The 17,301-nt window shown below is 43.8% G+C and overlaps 1 protein-coding gene across 2 annotated transcripts in view; it reads right to left on the bottom strand.

The window, feature by feature from the left end:
• Positions 1–17,301, bottom strand: part of LOC135256773 (tyrosine-protein kinase RYK-like) — a 55,968-nt gene that overhangs the window by 16,624 nt on the left and 22,043 nt on the right. The window contains exons 2-10 of one of the 2 annotated variants that reach the window (XM_064338910.1): positions 15,029–15,150; positions 14,809–14,908; positions 14,441–14,572; positions 12,887–12,949; positions 10,494–10,635; positions 9,484–9,584; positions 6,815–6,898; positions 3,624–3,749; positions 1,655–1,741 (exon numbers count right to left, since the gene is read on the bottom strand). In XM_064338910.1, coding sequence (XP_064194980.1) covers positions 1,655–1,741; positions 3,624–3,749; positions 6,815–6,898; positions 9,484–9,584; positions 10,494–10,635; positions 12,887–12,949; positions 14,441–14,572; positions 14,809–14,908; positions 15,029–15,150 — 957 coding nt within the window. The remainder of the gene's footprint in view (positions 1–1,654; positions 1,742–3,623; positions 3,750–6,814; positions 6,899–9,483; positions 9,585–10,493; positions 10,636–12,886; positions 12,950–14,440; positions 14,573–14,808; positions 14,909–15,028; positions 15,151–17,301) is intronic. The other variant, XM_064338911.1, reaches the window with a different exon arrangement.

The following is a 17,301-nucleotide window of genomic DNA, read 5'->3' as shown; positions in this document are numbered from 1 at the left end:
TGGCATGGTCAAGAAGAACATGCAACTTTCGCTGCTGGGAGTAATATGTATGAAGCAAAACCGAAGTGAACCATTTTCTCATTTGAACTGGAGTCACCCACTATGAATCAAGGTAGAACACAACACAGTGGCTTATCCTGACTGTGCCGGTGCACATTACACCCAGGGTCTCGAGGGCGCAGTGTAGTCCAGTCCCTCAGCCATACTGCCCTGGTCGGAGGTTACAGCCCAGCACAGAATGTGCTCTTGTGCTCCCCAAGAACCACAGACACGTTGCTTTTCTCTGTTTCGTCTATTCTTTCGACAAAAAGACTAAACAAACAAGATTGACTAGAGGCCCGGTTCATAGAGGCCGACTGTATCCCCTCGTGGGGTTTGGGCATCTGACCGCAGCTGGAGTGAATGAGCTTTGTTTTGCATCCCTGGGGCTGGGCGGGCAAAGGAGGCATGGGGGAGCCCACCCACGCTGTCCGACCAGGCATGGACCCACCCTAGCGGTGTGGAGCGGTGCCGGTGGGACTGTCGGGCCTGGCGAATCTCACGGTTCTCCCTCCGCAGAACACTCCAACAGCTACATACTGAAAACCCACAACTGGGAGGCAATCCAGACCCACACAGTCTCTGATGGGCCCCCAGTTAGTCCTGACCAACCATGAGATGACTGGTACAAGATTTGGCATATATGTCAAAGGTGCAGGTCCAATTCCGTGGTACGGTACTGCCATTGTACCCTTGAGCGAAGTCATTAACCTGAATTAGTATATATCCTGCAAATAGAAGCTATGTAAAACTGTGGAAGTCTCTCTAGATAAGAGTCTGCTAACGGCCAGCAATGTTATGTAACACACAAGCCTGCAGGTCTCCTCTTTCTCAAAAGAGAATGCAACCCTTTGTACAGACAGAGCATTGCATACGTCTGCAATGCAGCCAAATTACAGAGTCGCCAGTAGCTCACATACCAGGCGGCACGCCACCTTTCGCTCGATTACATTCAGGTGTGCAAGTTCAGTCAAGCATTTAGGTAAGACTGTAATTCCACTATTGCACAGAACGCAGGAAGCGAGGGTCGCAAGTGTTTTAGCTGAGGAATCAATGTGAGTGCACTGTCTACCAGAACCGCCTTCAAGAAAAACTAGCAAACCTGCTTGCCTTCAAGCAAGAACGGTGCTACAAGAGTTTTGGGAGAAGACTGATTGATAGAGCAAAGGCCAAGAAAAACATTTTTGCACGTGGCACAGATTGTGACTGACAAGAACAGACACCCGCAGGTAATACTTTCCAAGAAAAACATGTATCTCCCATATCACAACAGCAAAATCACCATGTCTCAATTCTGTACATTTCACCTGTGGCTGGTTTGCAATGAGACATAAAACATAAAAATGATTTTTATAGTTTTCAATCATACTTGTGCTGGTAATTTTGTGACCTATATGCCAGCACACACCACCCATATCATGCTCCATTTTAGTTACGATGCATTTCCAGTAACCTTGAACCACGTGTGTGTATACATGTCAATATACATTCATGCAGAGAGATAAATAATTTAAATTAAATTACAATTTTCATGCAGAAGCTTTTTGTTGCCCAGCAGAAGATGGGAGTCAATGTGAGAAGGTTAAAGGACTCCAGTTGCTCGAGAAGCACGCACCTTTCACTGTCTTCACAAAGACGGGCTTTTCCTTGCTGGGGTCCTTCTCGTCCAGAAGAATGCCGTGAAAGATCCGCCCAAACGTCCCTGCCAGGGAGGAGGAGAAGACTCGTTACACGGACGGACGCCAGAAAGAGGCACACTTTTCTCTCTTTGCATCATTGTACCATGTCCTTGTATCACGGATAAAAAGCAGGTTTGTTTCTTTCGGGCTGGTTTGTAGCCCTAGCCCATTCCTGGTTAGGTCTCACTCACAAATTTTGACTTAATGCAGAACCTTAATACAGGTTCAAGCCATATTCTGTCTATAGTGTCTGAAGAGGGAAGTTACAGTTTGAGAAATTGGTTTACCCGGAATCTGATTGGTTCGAGCAAGTTTAGCAGGTATTAACATTGGACGAGTTAGCTTAATTCACAATCATTTGGAGCTCATTTACGATAAAACCCAATGGGACTTCATAGTTTATTTTAAAAAATAATTTAAAAAAGGTTGAAGACACTGGGCGTGGGGGAGGAGCATCAGGGCTCTGCTCGAAAAAAAAAAAAAGATTTCACTCAAGTTCCTGCTAAAATGGCCAAACTTTTTAAAAGAAAAACACTTTCTCCCACTTTCCAAGAACCTCCTAGGTCTACTATGCTGACTCTAATTTGAGAACCTGAGCCATCATGCAAGCATTCTTGAGGGAGGTCAACATTTATCAATAAAAAAGCCAAAAAACAAACAACATTCCACAGACATTCCAAAAAAAAAGAACTTTCGAAACACCTGCATCGAGTTTGGTGATCATAAATTTAGTTACCGCTGTCTGACGCAAAAGCAACTCAGGCACAAGAGGAGACTGCACATTCTCCCCCTGCTGCTCCAGGATATTGAGTAAAAATGAAATGCTGAATTACCCTTCACATAAACTGCTCTTCTGAAACCCCAATGTAAACTACACGGTACAGACCTCGGGGCGCTGCCTGGGCAGGTTTCGACAGGACTGTTTCTACAGCCAAGGCGGGGGTCACTATTAAACACACTCCCGCTCCGGTGTTTCAGGGCTTGTGGGGACCTGCCGCCTAGTCAGCGCTACCTGGTTGCATAACCCAGGATAACCGGCCCACCCTTCCATCCCAAGTGTGCCCTCCCCAGCAAGGGAAGAGGGAAGAGAGGAAGAGGAGCGTTCTAGTTGGGGTCTTAATTCAGAACAGTTGGTCAAACACTGGCCTTCACGTGGTGTGCATGTCTATATAAATTTGCACGAGTGCATGCATAAATGTGTGCACAACTACATTTGTGGGTGTGTGTGTGTGTGTGTGTGTGTGTAGAACTCTCTCAAAATCTCAAGCAGTGCGAAAGAATGTGGCTGCACAGTAAAATTAATGAAGGCGGGTGAGGGGCTGGAGTATAGGCCTGCAGAAGGGCGCACTCCCTCGGCAGACTGCCCGCGATTACACAAAACCTGCAGGCGGCAGCAGGCCCGTAATAAAGGCCTGTCAGACCCACGCTCCTAATAAATTAGGAGACAATGAAAGGGGAAGATTGTTCGTGAAAATGAGTCTCGCGTAAAATGTTGCATCAAGTGTATGTCTTTGGAACAGTGGCAAGAAGATAAATTGCTTGCGTTTCCCAATGCACTTTTGTCAGTGGTGCAGTGTGTTGGCATCAGAGATCACCAGCATGCTGCACCATGGCAAAGGATGCTGATGTCCTCTTCTGGCCACCAGCCAAGGTCCACAGAAGGGAGGGGTGGCCAAAGAGTTAGACAGAGAGACAGTAAAACAGAAAGAGTGAGAAAGAAAGAGAGGGAGAGAGAGATAGAAAGAGAGGGGGGTAGGGGAATATCTGGTATAGTGTCTGTACAGGAGAATAGTGATTGTTGGAACTTCCTTTCCTGTTTTTTAATTAACTGAGCATGTTTAATGCGTGTGTGCATGCGTGTGCTTGTAAACGGACAGTTCAGAGGTGAGCCAGAAGGGGGAGTACCTTCCTGCAGAACGTCGCACAGAGTGACTCTGTCTCTGGAGATGGCAATGTCTTTGACCTTCGCTTTGGCTTCCAACAGAGACACACTCCTGAGGTCGTTCTTCTCAATGCGCAGAGACGGGCAACCTGAGGACACACACGTGCACGCACACATATACGCATGCACACACACACACACACACACACACACACACACACACACACACAAGCACACATTACGGGAAGAAAAGAAACACAAACGTATGAGTAAAGAGTTCCATTTGATGACCCCGTTTCACACCAGAACTGGGTGAAATACGTATTTGTTTTGGATTCAAATACTTTTCTGTGCTCTATAGATCTTGCCTGGTGCAGCTGAGCCTGCCAATATGACCAGAAGGCAGGGTTTGCACTTTTTGAGAGCATTTCATTGGTCCCAATACACCAGACAAGAGTAGTAAAGCGTAGAAAAGTATTTGAATCCAGAATAAATACGTATCTGACCCAGGTCTGTTTCACATAATGGTGAATCACAATGGATGGAAAACAAGGAATAAAGGCAGTGATTCATAGTTGTGTACATAAAACTTTGATTGAAGACATAACAATACTAGCACTGCAAGGCACAGCTATGTACAGCCTCATAAAACTACACAAAACAGCCTAGAGTCCTTGACCGATTTCACCAGAGTCCTTTGTGACTTACTTACAAAGGAAACCATTTACACATCAGAGATTAACTCTAATTAGTGCAACAATAAGACACCAGGGGCAAGGTAGGATATTAATTTATGAAATATGTGAGCAATCATTTGTTTGCATATTTCACCAAATATTTGGAGAGTAGGATTTCCCAAATACAGTACATGTACTAGATAAGCCAATTACAAAAGCCATGATAATGCTTTCTTTTTGTTGCATTATCATATCTCTCATACTGACCTTGTTTGTAAGGATAAATTACTTTCAGTAAAATTCATATACATGTGAATGTGTGTGTGTGTGTGTGGACAAGTATTACTATCTTTGTGAGAACCAAATGTCCCCACAAGGATAGAAAGAGGAGGAAAATTACACAAGGTGGGGACCTTTTGCTGGTCCCCACAAGTTCAAGAGGCTGTTTTAGGGTTAGGACTTATGGTTAGAGTTACAATTAGGTTAAGGTTAGGATTAAGGTTAGGCATGTAGTGGTTGGGGTTAGGGTTAGGGTTAGGGTTAGAGGTTATGGAATAAATGTAGTCAATGGGAAGTCCTCACAAGTATACCAATAAATTCTTGTGTGTGTGTGTGTGTAAACATTTCCTGGAAGTGGCACAAGTATCCTTCAACACAAGGAGAAATACCTTGTTTACAAGGCAAAGATTTCACAAGTGTGTCTCTCCCAAATTATGCAAGGCCCTCCAGTGCTTATCCGACCTGACGGCAGATAAATATTGGTAGGTTGATAGGCAAGCTAAGCATTGTTTCACTATCAATTTAGCAATAATTCCAGGGCCCAATATGTTTGTTTTAGTACAAATTTGCACCATGAATCATAGACTGCGTCCCTTGCGATGTATTATCATTCACCATTAGATGCATTGTGCCCCCAATGAACGTAATCATGATGAAGCGCGCAGAGGGCTGTTCTGTACAAGAGCACTGACAGCTGATAAATAGCCCGCCGCATCCTCAGCTCGTGCATAATGTCCTCGCAGCATCGTTACCACAGAGTCCGCACCATGTCACCTTGCTGCAAAGTCAATGCAACATCATTAGGACATCATGAGATGGCTTCATTCACTTCAGGTTCAGGCCCCTGTTTTAGGTCTCCACGAGTACACACAGAAACAATGATCATGCCGCTTAAATTTTAAATGCGATTGAAGATCTCATTTAAAGGATCCTTTCTGGTGTCCTGATACTGCATGTTCGTCTATGAAACTATGACCGGTGAAAGTGACCAGGACTGATGGATGAATGCATGAATAAATGTTAGGAACTATATGATGCCAAAGCAAATACTTACTGAAGCTTGAACATATTGGTAATGACCCCACTCCCACAAAATTGCTCTGTAGGCAAAGCTCTTTAGCGCAACCTAGCGGTCATGAATGCCTTCTGCAATAGGACCAATTACAGAACAGCTTGTTGGCCGCAGCAGAAATTCTATCGAATTCCTTGCGACAGAAGCTCACCTGTTTAACCTGTTCATTGAACTTCCTGTTCAGAGTGACTGATACTGCCCACAGCCATGCCACGGGAAAATAGTGACTCTTAGTCCCACGTATAGGAATCAAGTACATTCCATTTATAGCTAAAGATATGAATATTTCAACTATTATCTGTCAATGCTAGTATGAAAAGCAACAGAATGTATTCTACGAGTTATAATAGGAAACACAGCAAAACTATTGAGCTGAATACAAAAAATATATTTTATGACAAATACAATTTGATATGATGTGGGAGGAGGGGGCACAGGCAGTATTTATAAGACCCTGTGCAATCAAAATCATAATAAAAATTTTTTTTTAAATTATATATACATAACACAAGGATGCTATTACTTCACCGACTACATTCAGCTGGGATCTCAAAATATTTTTATAAATTGTGAAATTAATGGTCTTATACTGCCCACTACAGGAGAATTTAGTGTAGGTCTGTTGTAGCACTTATGCTTAATGCTTACGCAAGTACATATTAACCAATCAGTAGTGTCTCCATTTTGTATGTTGCCAAGCAGTGGCAAGACTTGCACTCCCAGAACAGACCACCTGCTCTCATGACTCTCAGGACATACTCCACATCAATATAAAATGTTATGATTTTCCCGTTTATAAATTTGCACTTCATTGAACATTTTAAATGCAAGAAAGTGATTGCACAGGGTCTTTGAACAGAGAAAATTCTAGAAGCACAACACCTGGAAAAGCCCTGAGCAAAAATTAAAATGTCCCTGGCCTGAAAGGTGTTGCATCCTCTCGAGTGTGAAACACTTTATCACGCCACCTCCAGTTTTCATTCCCAAAAATGAATAGCCTGCATTGTTCACTTCAACTCCCATAATGCCACAGTGCAACCATAGAGTTTCTGACACACAAAAATACAGGCCCAAACAGAGGTAAATGCAGGCCCTGGTCAACAGACAGTGTGCTTGAGGAAGAAGGGGGGGTTAGTGCGGTGCCTTGGGTTGCGTTGGTTCTCTGGAAGTGCAGAAGAGAACTTACTTTTGGTTTCGTGGGAAGGGGCGCCGGGGTTGGGGAAGGAGGCGGTGGCAAGCTGATGGATGGGTGTGGTGCCAGGGTGATTGTCTGATGGCAAGAGGGAAGGGGGAGAGTGATAAGGAGGGCATTTAAAGAGAGGGCAAAGGTAGAGTGGATGGGATGTGGTCGCGGCTCGTTAACATGGTCAAGCAAGCATATCAAAGAGAAAAGAGAGAGAATGAACAAAACTCAAATACAACAAAAAAACGAACAAATAAAAGCCATTTACCTTTGGGATATTCTACAGTTAAGAATGAATTCCGCTCATTAATCTCACTGAAAATGTAATTTCTAATACGTATGTACAGGAAATTGGCACACAGCAAAACTACAAGCCAGTTAAATATGGTTTGGCCAAAACAGAAAACATCAGTAGGACGTTTTATATATAAATGTGTGGCTGACTGGTTGCCCAGCATATGAGGAGGACTGCAACAACCACACCCCTTTCCTTATTATTCACATATTTGTACATTTTACAGTCAGCAACTGAATTATTCCTGCACCAAAATCTATCAATTAATAAGACAGATCAACTATAAAACTCAACACAGAGATTTGTTAGCGCTCACCAGGTTTTGCACTTCATCAGTATTATAATGCAAATCTTTTTTTTTGGTTATTTAAATATGGCTATGAATTGATGCGGAAGAAACCATACTGAGCTGAAAGATGTGTGGTTGTTTCACACTGGCTCCATAAGGTGGAGACAAATGCCAACCGCGAGATGTTCACCATCGAGCCTTCTCCAAGGTTTTGACAGTTCTGTTGGACACTTAAGATCCCAAAATTTATTTTCAACCAAAATAAAAGCACAGTAAAAAGATGGTAGTCACGAGGAAAATACAGAGGAGGGGGATTGGGATGGGAAGCTTTCCTGTGCATAAACTAAGAGCCAAGAAATGTCCACGCTTCAACTTTTTGCTCCACTCCCATTACTTCTCTGACAAGCTCAGTTTCGCCCCATTACCTAGCATACAAAACATCTCCCCCACTATATTAAACTTGGAATACTCCCAGAAAATAAGCCCCTGTTTTTCCTCAGAATTTAAAACACAGACCATTTCCACATTCGTGTACAGTGCTAAACCACAGTGCAACGCTGGCAGAACTTTAAGCGTACACTGGGTGGAACTGGCTGCAGGAGGAGACATGCAAGGTCACCCTAGAGACGAGGAGCAATGGTAACAGCCAACGGCAGCTCATTATTGCCGCCTTCTGATTTCAGTTTGACTAATCAGATCACTGACAGCCTATTATCAAAGTCATGCAGGGGAATGCCATTTGGCCAATTTTGGTCTGGTCTACAAGATGGGGGGGAAGAAACAGACTGTGGACAGACTTGCACAACAAAGTATTTCTGGCAAGAGACAGGATTTATAGAAAAACAGCTTTAAAAAGTTGTCACACCCAACCTCCTCATACATATTCATAGCATTACACTTCATCGAAACCCCCACAACTAAAAGGCACACAAAACCAAGAAAACCTTATGGTTAAGAATATATTTCGGGCACATTTTGATGTACCGTCTGTAAGAATACTACAGATTCAGTGTTCCACACTGGTCCAACTATCCTTATCTAGTGCTTCATGCTTAATGACCTAAAAATGTATCACTGTGTCCTTTTGCAATGCTATGACCTCCAAAGTTCTTCACACTTGTATGGTGTAATTTTCATAACAACGGTCATGGAGTTACAAATCATACCCAAGATTCTGGTCAGAGAGGTATTTGCATCTACTTACTCTGTAGATGCTCTTATCCAAAGCAACTTTAAACATGCTGTAGGCCAAACTTGCAAAACCCTTAGAACTGGCCCTTCTCACATCTTTAATTAATGCTCAGCAGTGTCACATTACAGAAAAGACCAGTGCATGCATTCACAACCAAATAAGGGAATATACAGGGAATAATTTCTACATGCGTACACTACACACAGATGTACGCATGCTCGCACACACACGTACAAACACACACACACACACAACAATACCTCACATTACACTGCTGTTACGCACACAGACTGAAGCACATACAGTTAAACATCGGCATGACATGACACAATTCAGTATCCTCATCTCAATGGCTTGCCAGGTGTCCACAGGTGACCAGAAGTGACCATTGAAATACATACAGCGCTAGCTCTCCTGTAGTTTTACCTGACCAGCAGTGCTTAAACCAGTGGTCTGCTGGTTTTTATTTTTACCTTAACACCAGCACCCAGTTGAGACCCAAGTAACCAGGTGAGGTGAGATAACCATGTCATAAAGTGCTTTAATTGACTAATTAAGTTCAGAGTGACCATGAAAACCAGCAGGTAATGTCTCCAGGACCAGGGTTTGAGACGACGACTGCAACAGTCAGTGGCACATGTCTGCTGTACTGCTTAGCACAAGGGTGTAGGTGGATCATTGGTGGTACAACTGATGATTTCAAGTTGTGAGAAAAGAAAATCCATTTAAAAATGCATGCATGAATATTTAAATACCCATGGACAAATTCTCTCAAAATGGACCAGCAGTGATATTGACCAACCGTATCCCCCCTACAAGTATGCATCCCGTCACTCAATTTCCTAAAGTGGACCAGGTGCAGGAGGGCCGCAGAGATGGTGGGGGAGGGGTCTTACTGGTGACAGGCGTGGCGTTGTTGGGCGTGTCCGCTCTCAGGTACTGCGTGGTCTGGGTGGAAGGCATGGAGAGGCCCTGGGAGCTTCCGCTGTCACTCACGCTGAAAAGCATGAGAATGGGCGGGTCAGAGAAGATCACAGAACGTCAGCTCTTCAATGACCTTGACTCCACACACCAGTGGACAACTCCAGCACAGCATCTACAGTCGTACCAGATACACAGCTCCATATTCTGAGCATTGAATGGTCTGTTTCTGTAGCACTGAAACATTTCCATTTGATGAATTTACAGAAAATTCATGAAGACGCCTAGACCACCACTGAGGGAACGGATGCTGCGTACTGTAACACAGTGCAAACTCCCATTCGAAACTAGAACTACGTGCAGTAATGTAGCAGAGGACTAAAGGAACAGCAGAGCAGAGTATCTGGTTAGTCTAAAGTGGTGTCAGGGTGCCTGGCTTCTGTCCCAGACCAGTTGTGTAAAGGTGTTCCTCTTTAAACCTTCCCCTGTGAGCAGCACCGCTTTAAATAACAGAAGAAAAATCATGTGCAAGCACGCTGTGGGTCTGCAGGCAGCAAAGGAGGGGATTCTCAGGGTAAATGCTAAAATAAGAGTGCCTTTACAGTACATATACACCATTTTTTGTCCATTAGAAGGCGTATAATGTGTTCTCTGTCAAGACTGTCAAGTCTGGGCAGGTATTTCTGTTAGCAGGACTTCCAGAGCATACTCTGCAACCAAATCTCTATCCATCTGTAAAACATTGCACTGGGACAATTTGCAGCACATACTGCATTAGAGTACTATTCCATGTGAAAGCAGGTTTTGTCTTGGTCCAGCGACAGGACTAGCAGGGAACTGAATACAAGGCAATGCATTTTATTATGACACCCATGAAAATATATCTTTATCATTACATTAATTCACTTTAAACATGTCTAAGTTAAAAAACTCTGCAAACTATAGCCTGGGTGCTGTGGTGGCTGCTGGGAGTTGTAGTGCCCACCTGTCATCCAGCTCCAGTCTCTTCATGCTGTGCAGGTGCAGCACGGCCAGCACAATGGCCACCAGGAAGATGACGGCGCAGCAGACCCCCACGCTGATATAGAAGACTCGGGTGGAAGAGGTGGGAGCAGGGTTCACGTCAGCTGAGGGGGTGGGAAAAAAAATCTTGGTTCACTCAGAGGCGGCAACAACATATAAATATAGCACACCTTGAAAAGAACTGAAAAGAACATCACAGCTTAGCAGAGCTATGCATCTCAAGCAGGCCCAATTAGCAGTGAGCATGTTTAAACTAGCTGCAACACAGGGAATGACATCCGTCACGTGGACAAAAGATGAACCTGAGCATTACTGGAACTCTCCAGAAGCAATAAAACTGAGTAAATATGGCTCGCAGTAATGCGTACCCCTTTGAAGAGAATGTTGAACTATTTTAGTGAATATCACAAAAATAAATATAAAATGAGCCAAGCTATAAAAAATGGCATTCTTCAGCGAATGCTGGCAGACAGCAGCTCATCTCACGCTCCTCAGGCCAGGCATTCCTGTAGAAGCCAGGAGGAAGTGGGTGATTGTTACATTTAATATGCAGTCTGTCCTGAGCGGGGCTAAGCTAACAGCAGCCTGGTTATCTTATGCTGGCTGTATACATTAATGCACATTGTCCACTGCTTGTGCATTGTAGAAGACAGGGTTTCAGGCACCTTTCTTTTAACTAAAATCAATAATCTGAGGTATTGTCGTTCATTCTCACAAACCGAAGCCTAGCAGTAAGGTAATCCAAAACCCACGTCACTGTTGACTTAGATTAAACGAGAGACATAGATTAAAACTTGTTGATATCTACGCTAAAAGAATAGTGCTGAATAGCGTTAAATGCTTTAGAGAAATCAAAACGATGATTCCCACAGAGCTTTCATTCTGGCTGCAGGAGGATAGGACACCCCCCTCTCCACGCGAGCACCACTCTCCGCATGATCCACTTTAAAGCTTTTAAGAAAGCCTCAGCTCGGCCGGACCGATGAAGCGAAAGATCACACTGGAGAGTGGAAGGGAGAGTTTGACGCTCTGGTACTTTGGGATGAGCAGTGAAAGGAAGATAACAGCCCGGCTGTACTGTCGCTTGGCCGGGAGCTCTGCTCCTTCAGGGTCAGAGGTCATGCTCCCATTGTTGAAAGTGACAGATGCACCTTCATTCAATAGAGAACAGTACAGAATCTGACTGCCATTCAAGTCAAATCACAAAACTGTGATGAAAGAATTCAGCGCGTTGCAGTCAAATGATCCACTTGAGTGTCTAGTGCCTCTCTGGTCAATAATGGTGAAAACTGCAGGGTTTACCTTGAGGGAGGTTTCTGGTGTCGGGGGTAATCAAGCTCTATACTCAGTTCTTTTAAGATCACACAAAATTTGGGTTGCTAGTTCTTTGTTAAATTCAAGACAGGTCAGTTTGCACAAGTTTGCCAGGACTGTTATGTGCAATGCCTTTTTGGGGGGGGGACTGCATGAGTGGTTAAGAGAGGAAACAAACATGGCTATGCGTTGTGGTTTTAAACGCAGGTGATACATGAGCTGCGTTTAGCAGATTCTGATAATTACTTCAGTCCTTCTCCTCAATCTTCCCATGAGCTGCCCGGAATCCAAAACGCATTCCAAACATTCAGGAGAGATTATCTCCTCGCTGATGTTCGCTTCAGGGATTACAGCCATGAAGCTGCAGCTTCACTGTTGATTGGCTTGTTTATTTTTTTAAAAAAGCTGCTACAGAGGAAGAACTTTATTTAAAATGAAAATACACAAGGGCGAGGGACATACTCAACTCAGGTGGTTAAAAAGTTTAAAAACACACAAATTTAAATGTGATGTTGTTGGTTTACACTTTCAAATGTAAATTCTTCCTTTAGAGTGAAACCTTTTTTTTAAAATTCAAAATATTTTCAAATTGTGAAACTTATTTTGACAGCCCTACTTTCCACACATCTGAATTTAGCCATAACCACAAATCCAAAATGTAAGCCTCTCTTGCACCATCGTCTTGACGTGTATGTATTAGATTTTACTATGGGAGCCACTAATTCATTCTCACTCCACCTCAGCTGGCATGCAGTGAGCGTTCTTGTGTAAAATGGCTGCCATGTATAGCCTTCACACTGGTGGTGACTGTGGTACGTTACCCCTTTGTGGTGTGAGATCATGTAAAGCCCTATGCAAGTGCAATCAATAACAAACTTGAAACAGGAAAACTGCCAGATTAACAAATTCTGAACTCCACAAATGCCCAGAAAATAAATCATGCCCCATAAATTAAGAATGAACCAAGAGGAGTCAACAGTAAACTGTACCTGAATGAGTGGACGTGTCTAAGAGATGAGGTGACTGAGTCAGGCCACTTACCTCCGGCTCTGCTAACGTTCGTGTTAACCAACGGCGGGACCTTGGGATCCGGCTGCTCGACCCCTGCAATGAAACAAAGGGGTAAGAAAAGGTCATGGGTCCAAAAGGGATCAACTGGCCTACATCACACTGGGAAACTGAGGCGCACAATGACCAGTACAACGTGATAGAGGAACCCTGCATAAGCAGAATGCCAGACTGCTACGACTTCAGCCAACAAATGTCAGAGCAAAAGTTTTGCCCAGGGATGCAACTAAAAATCTAGTAGGTCAAAAACCGACGGATTGCACTCACATGGTCTCAAAATGATGCTCTGTTTTCTAATGTGAAATAATAATATAACAATAACAATCACTAATATTAATTTGCATAAAACAAAGTATTCTTGAGAAGACAAAAGACATTATGTGAATGCTGTTAGTATATCCGACCAATGTACCTTTTCTTTACATTTGTCTGGACATTGAGCACGCAGACAAATAGCTGTACAAATGTAAATAATGTACAAACCAGAGGTATCTCGATGCAGATTTATTTTACATCATCAAGTGTCATGGCAAATAAAATGGATGGCGCACAAGATATTCCCACCCACAACACTACGCCTGAGGATTCCTAAAAGTTTAAGTCAACTGATTCAGCGACAACATTCACATCAAAATATCCCAGTCTAACATCCAAGATCATATGCGACAAGCGTGACACTGCTGTATCGAATTATCCTTTTTCTGGCAAGAGGAAGAACGTGTTTTCTGGTGCATAGCAACCTCGTCCCAAATGCAGTCTGTCACTTGGCATCGCCGCAAACAACAAGTAACAATTTAGCGACAACATCTGGGATAACAAAGTTTCTTGGGTCAAACGCTTCTCCGCCCATTTAAGGCAACAGACCTAAGGGTCTACTTGAACAGGCTCTTTGGGCCAGGGTGCTGTGCCGAAAATTCAGAGAATAATTACATTGTAGGTTTCCCTATAGAAAGCAGGACACCGCATCTGATGACCCTTAATTAGCAACAGCTGAGGACAAACCCCACTTAAATTTCCTACAGTGAGCCTATAGCTGCCCCTCCTGTGACTGGTTCTTGGCTGAGTAATAACTGTGCTCTCTTCATTATCGCAATGGCGCTGCAGCAACGAGACGTGTACAGCAGTGTTCCGCCCTAACGTGCTGTAACCCTGGGAAACAGACAGATGGCTTACATGTGTACAAATCCCCACTTCTCAGAGCCAAAAGCCCGTAGCCATGCATCTTTCATTCAAACGGTATCAATTTCCTGCTAATTTCTTAATGAATTAAAACCCCCAGTTTAGCTGAAGAGGGTTGGTGCTAATATAACCGTATCTGCCAAGGAACATTCATCATGTCTGGGGTTTTCCTTGCCACCTGGCCTCCCTGTTGATGTGGGTGAAGTTTCTCCATTACGCGTCATTACTGTAGCCAAGCTGAGACGCTCGCGCCATGGTGAACATATGCTGCCTCAGGCCTGTGTGAGGGAAAGTGTGGGCGTGTCTATGAGTGCGTGCATGTGGGACAGCTGGTCAGGGGCGGCTTACGTTTGTAGCACATTTTCCTCCTCTTGAAGTTGAGGACTGTGAAGTTGTTGGACATGATGGTCAGGTTGAGTTGCACTGTCAGAAGAACCTCCGTGCTCACTTTGCCCGAACAGAGGAGGTCCACTCGAAAAACTACATGGGGCCGGACACACAAAGAGTTTTCCATCTGTGTATTCCATTTATGAATATTACACAGCCTATTGCCACCTCTGAGGTGGACCTTTTTCTCTGAGGCTCTCCTGACTGTGATGTACATACTACTCTTCTCTCACAAATACCTTTTAAGCACACAGTCAAATGTGTCAGCCTACAAGTGTGATGGACTGCTCCTAAGCAGGGAAACAGGAAGTGATTTGAGATTGGCTGACCTGAGAGGCTCTGGGGCACCTCTCCCTGTGTGGAGATGTTGCTTTCTGGTAGACTCATGGCAGCAGTATTATCCACAAGGAACCCCAGCTTGTAGTCCACCTGAGAGAGAGACAGAGACAGAGAGAGAGGCAGATAAAGAGAGAAAGAGTGTTGGTGATGGGACAGGGAGGTAATGGGGCTTGTGGAGCTCCACACCTGCTGCAATCATGGCTACCACACCTTGTTTTTTGAGTGCCAGGTGAAGTGCAAGCTATTGGTCTCGCTGGGCACAGGCATGATGAAGGATAGGGCCTGGTGGCTGATGACATCATCTCTCACGTAGTACAGCTCTGCCTCCAGACCTGAGGGGTACACAGAGGTACTATGGGTTAAACAATACAGTACCCCACAAACACACCACAACCTGTCACCCACAATGTCAGTGAAGTTATCCAATGAACAGTTCCAACAGAATCACATTGTAGCCTATGTCACCAAAAATGATGTCAATGTCAAATTGAGACTTCACCAAAATGCAAGATGACTGGCAAGTGACAAATGATAGCAATATTTATTTTTTTCCCTGTGTTTTGCCTCTTTTTTTAGTGTAAAAAATGCAGAATCCTGCCATAACATGAGCACTGTGAGTAGCCCTGTGCTTTGCCATCTTATATCTTCTCAGGACTCCAAGACACAAACAAAATTGACCAGAATATCAGATTTGACAGCTGGAGTCATCACAACAGCATCAAACATGAAACAAGACAGTTACTATATTGGACTCCGCACTTTGGATGTTGTTTGAAAAAAGGTGGTTTAAACCACATGATCAAGATGAGAATGTACATTGATTTCACGCAATACTGTGGACAACCTTTCCAATCTACGGTTCAGAAATACCGTACACATAAGGCATTTTTAGGGTTTATTTGGTTTTCTTCAGCTTATTACCAGCGGCACATCTTTACACCTTCTGTAGCTTATTTTCCCAAAGGAAAAATATGTTCTCTGTTCCCACTTAATTAGGCCACCATTTTGAAGTTATTAAATGAAAAATCCCATAGGGCACTGGGGCAGAAACGGAAATTCCAGAACAAGTTCAGAAGAGCAGCGCCCTCTAGAGGACGAAGGAAAAAGGTGCAGGGAATAGTTAACGCCTTTTACTCCTGCACGTGGCCCCAGGTTATGGGACAGACTGCTATGCACCTGTCTCACCAGTTTCCTCAATTAAAACCAAGCTTTCCACTGAAAAATCGGGGGGGGGGGGAGTATTCAAGCACAAAGATGAATGTCAATGCCTCTTGGATACTTTATACTTCATTGTCCCCTTAGGAACAATGTAGTTTGCCAACACCACTAAAATGAGCCCAAAACCCACTAGTTTAGTCATTCAAAACATTACCCAACAGTTAGGCTAAATGATCCACGCAAATGACAAACAATCCAGAATGACATAAACACTATGCACACACACAGTGTAGCTGGGGAGCAGGAAATTTGACAGGAAACAATCTTGAATGCACCAGAGCAGTGTCTAATGACATTACATTCGCATTTTAATTAAAATTTGCTTAATTAGCCCAATAAAATAGCAAATAGATAATGCATCATTAGAATAAGCCTACTAGATCATGCATTATTAGAAATCAACTTCATCATTTGGTTTTGTAGCCAAATGATACAGCAGTCGATTGCACATATCCAAGATGCCGCAGGTCGCCACCAAGGGAAACACGGCACAGAGGGAATCAGGCAGCGGGAATCCCACTGAACGGTTCAGTTAATTACATAATTACTGACCTCCCTGGTCCCTGAAACTCCCTATCAGAGCAGTCAGTCCTGCTGATGGGAGCTTGATGCTTCACAAAACAAATAGCAGGAAAAAATAACAGGCAAAGCTACCATACTCTATGCATGGCCCATTGATCTGAACCAATCATTTTATTTTGCTGAGGGAAATCTCTTTATTCATTAAAATAAGTAAATGCCTGAAAGCTTGCTGTAGCTCCACCCATTACGGTATTCATGAAATGTCACACTCCCATCACTACCCTGCCCACTCACCCTTAAACACTGACCAGAAGTGGCACCCTGCCTACCTCCACCCCTCGCCCCTGACCATACCCCCCCATCCCCCACCCAATTCCCTCCAATAAAGGAGACTTTCTTTGATCTGTGGGAGGTAATTACATTTACACCACTGTTGACTTTTCCTGTGTATTTGTTTACAGGAGGCAGTGGTGACCACCAAGACCATGTCATGGCAAAGTAAAAACAAGTTGCTTTCAAACGGCTGTGGTCAACCACAAGGCGGAGGGGAAATCTTTAAAATGCTCTGGCTGTGGTTTTCCGGTCCTTTTACACTCTGAACTTACATTTCCGTTGCCCAGATCAAGGGAGGAAAAAACTTTCAGCACAAAGAACATAAGCATAGGTCATATTATTCAAAGAACTTGCACTTCTAGCCTTGTTGTTGCTCATAACCCTGATCCTGCCAGGCCGCAGTGGCAACT

The sequence above is a fragment of the Anguilla rostrata genome, chromosome 6 (genome assembly GCF_018555375.3).
Source record: "Anguilla rostrata isolate EN2019 chromosome 6, ASM1855537v3, whole genome shotgun sequence".
Taxonomy (NCBI): domain Eukaryota; kingdom Metazoa; phylum Chordata; class Actinopteri; order Anguilliformes; family Anguillidae; genus Anguilla; species Anguilla rostrata.
Note: the sequence above shows the minus strand (reverse complement) of the source record. Positions and strands in the feature narration are given on the sequence as shown.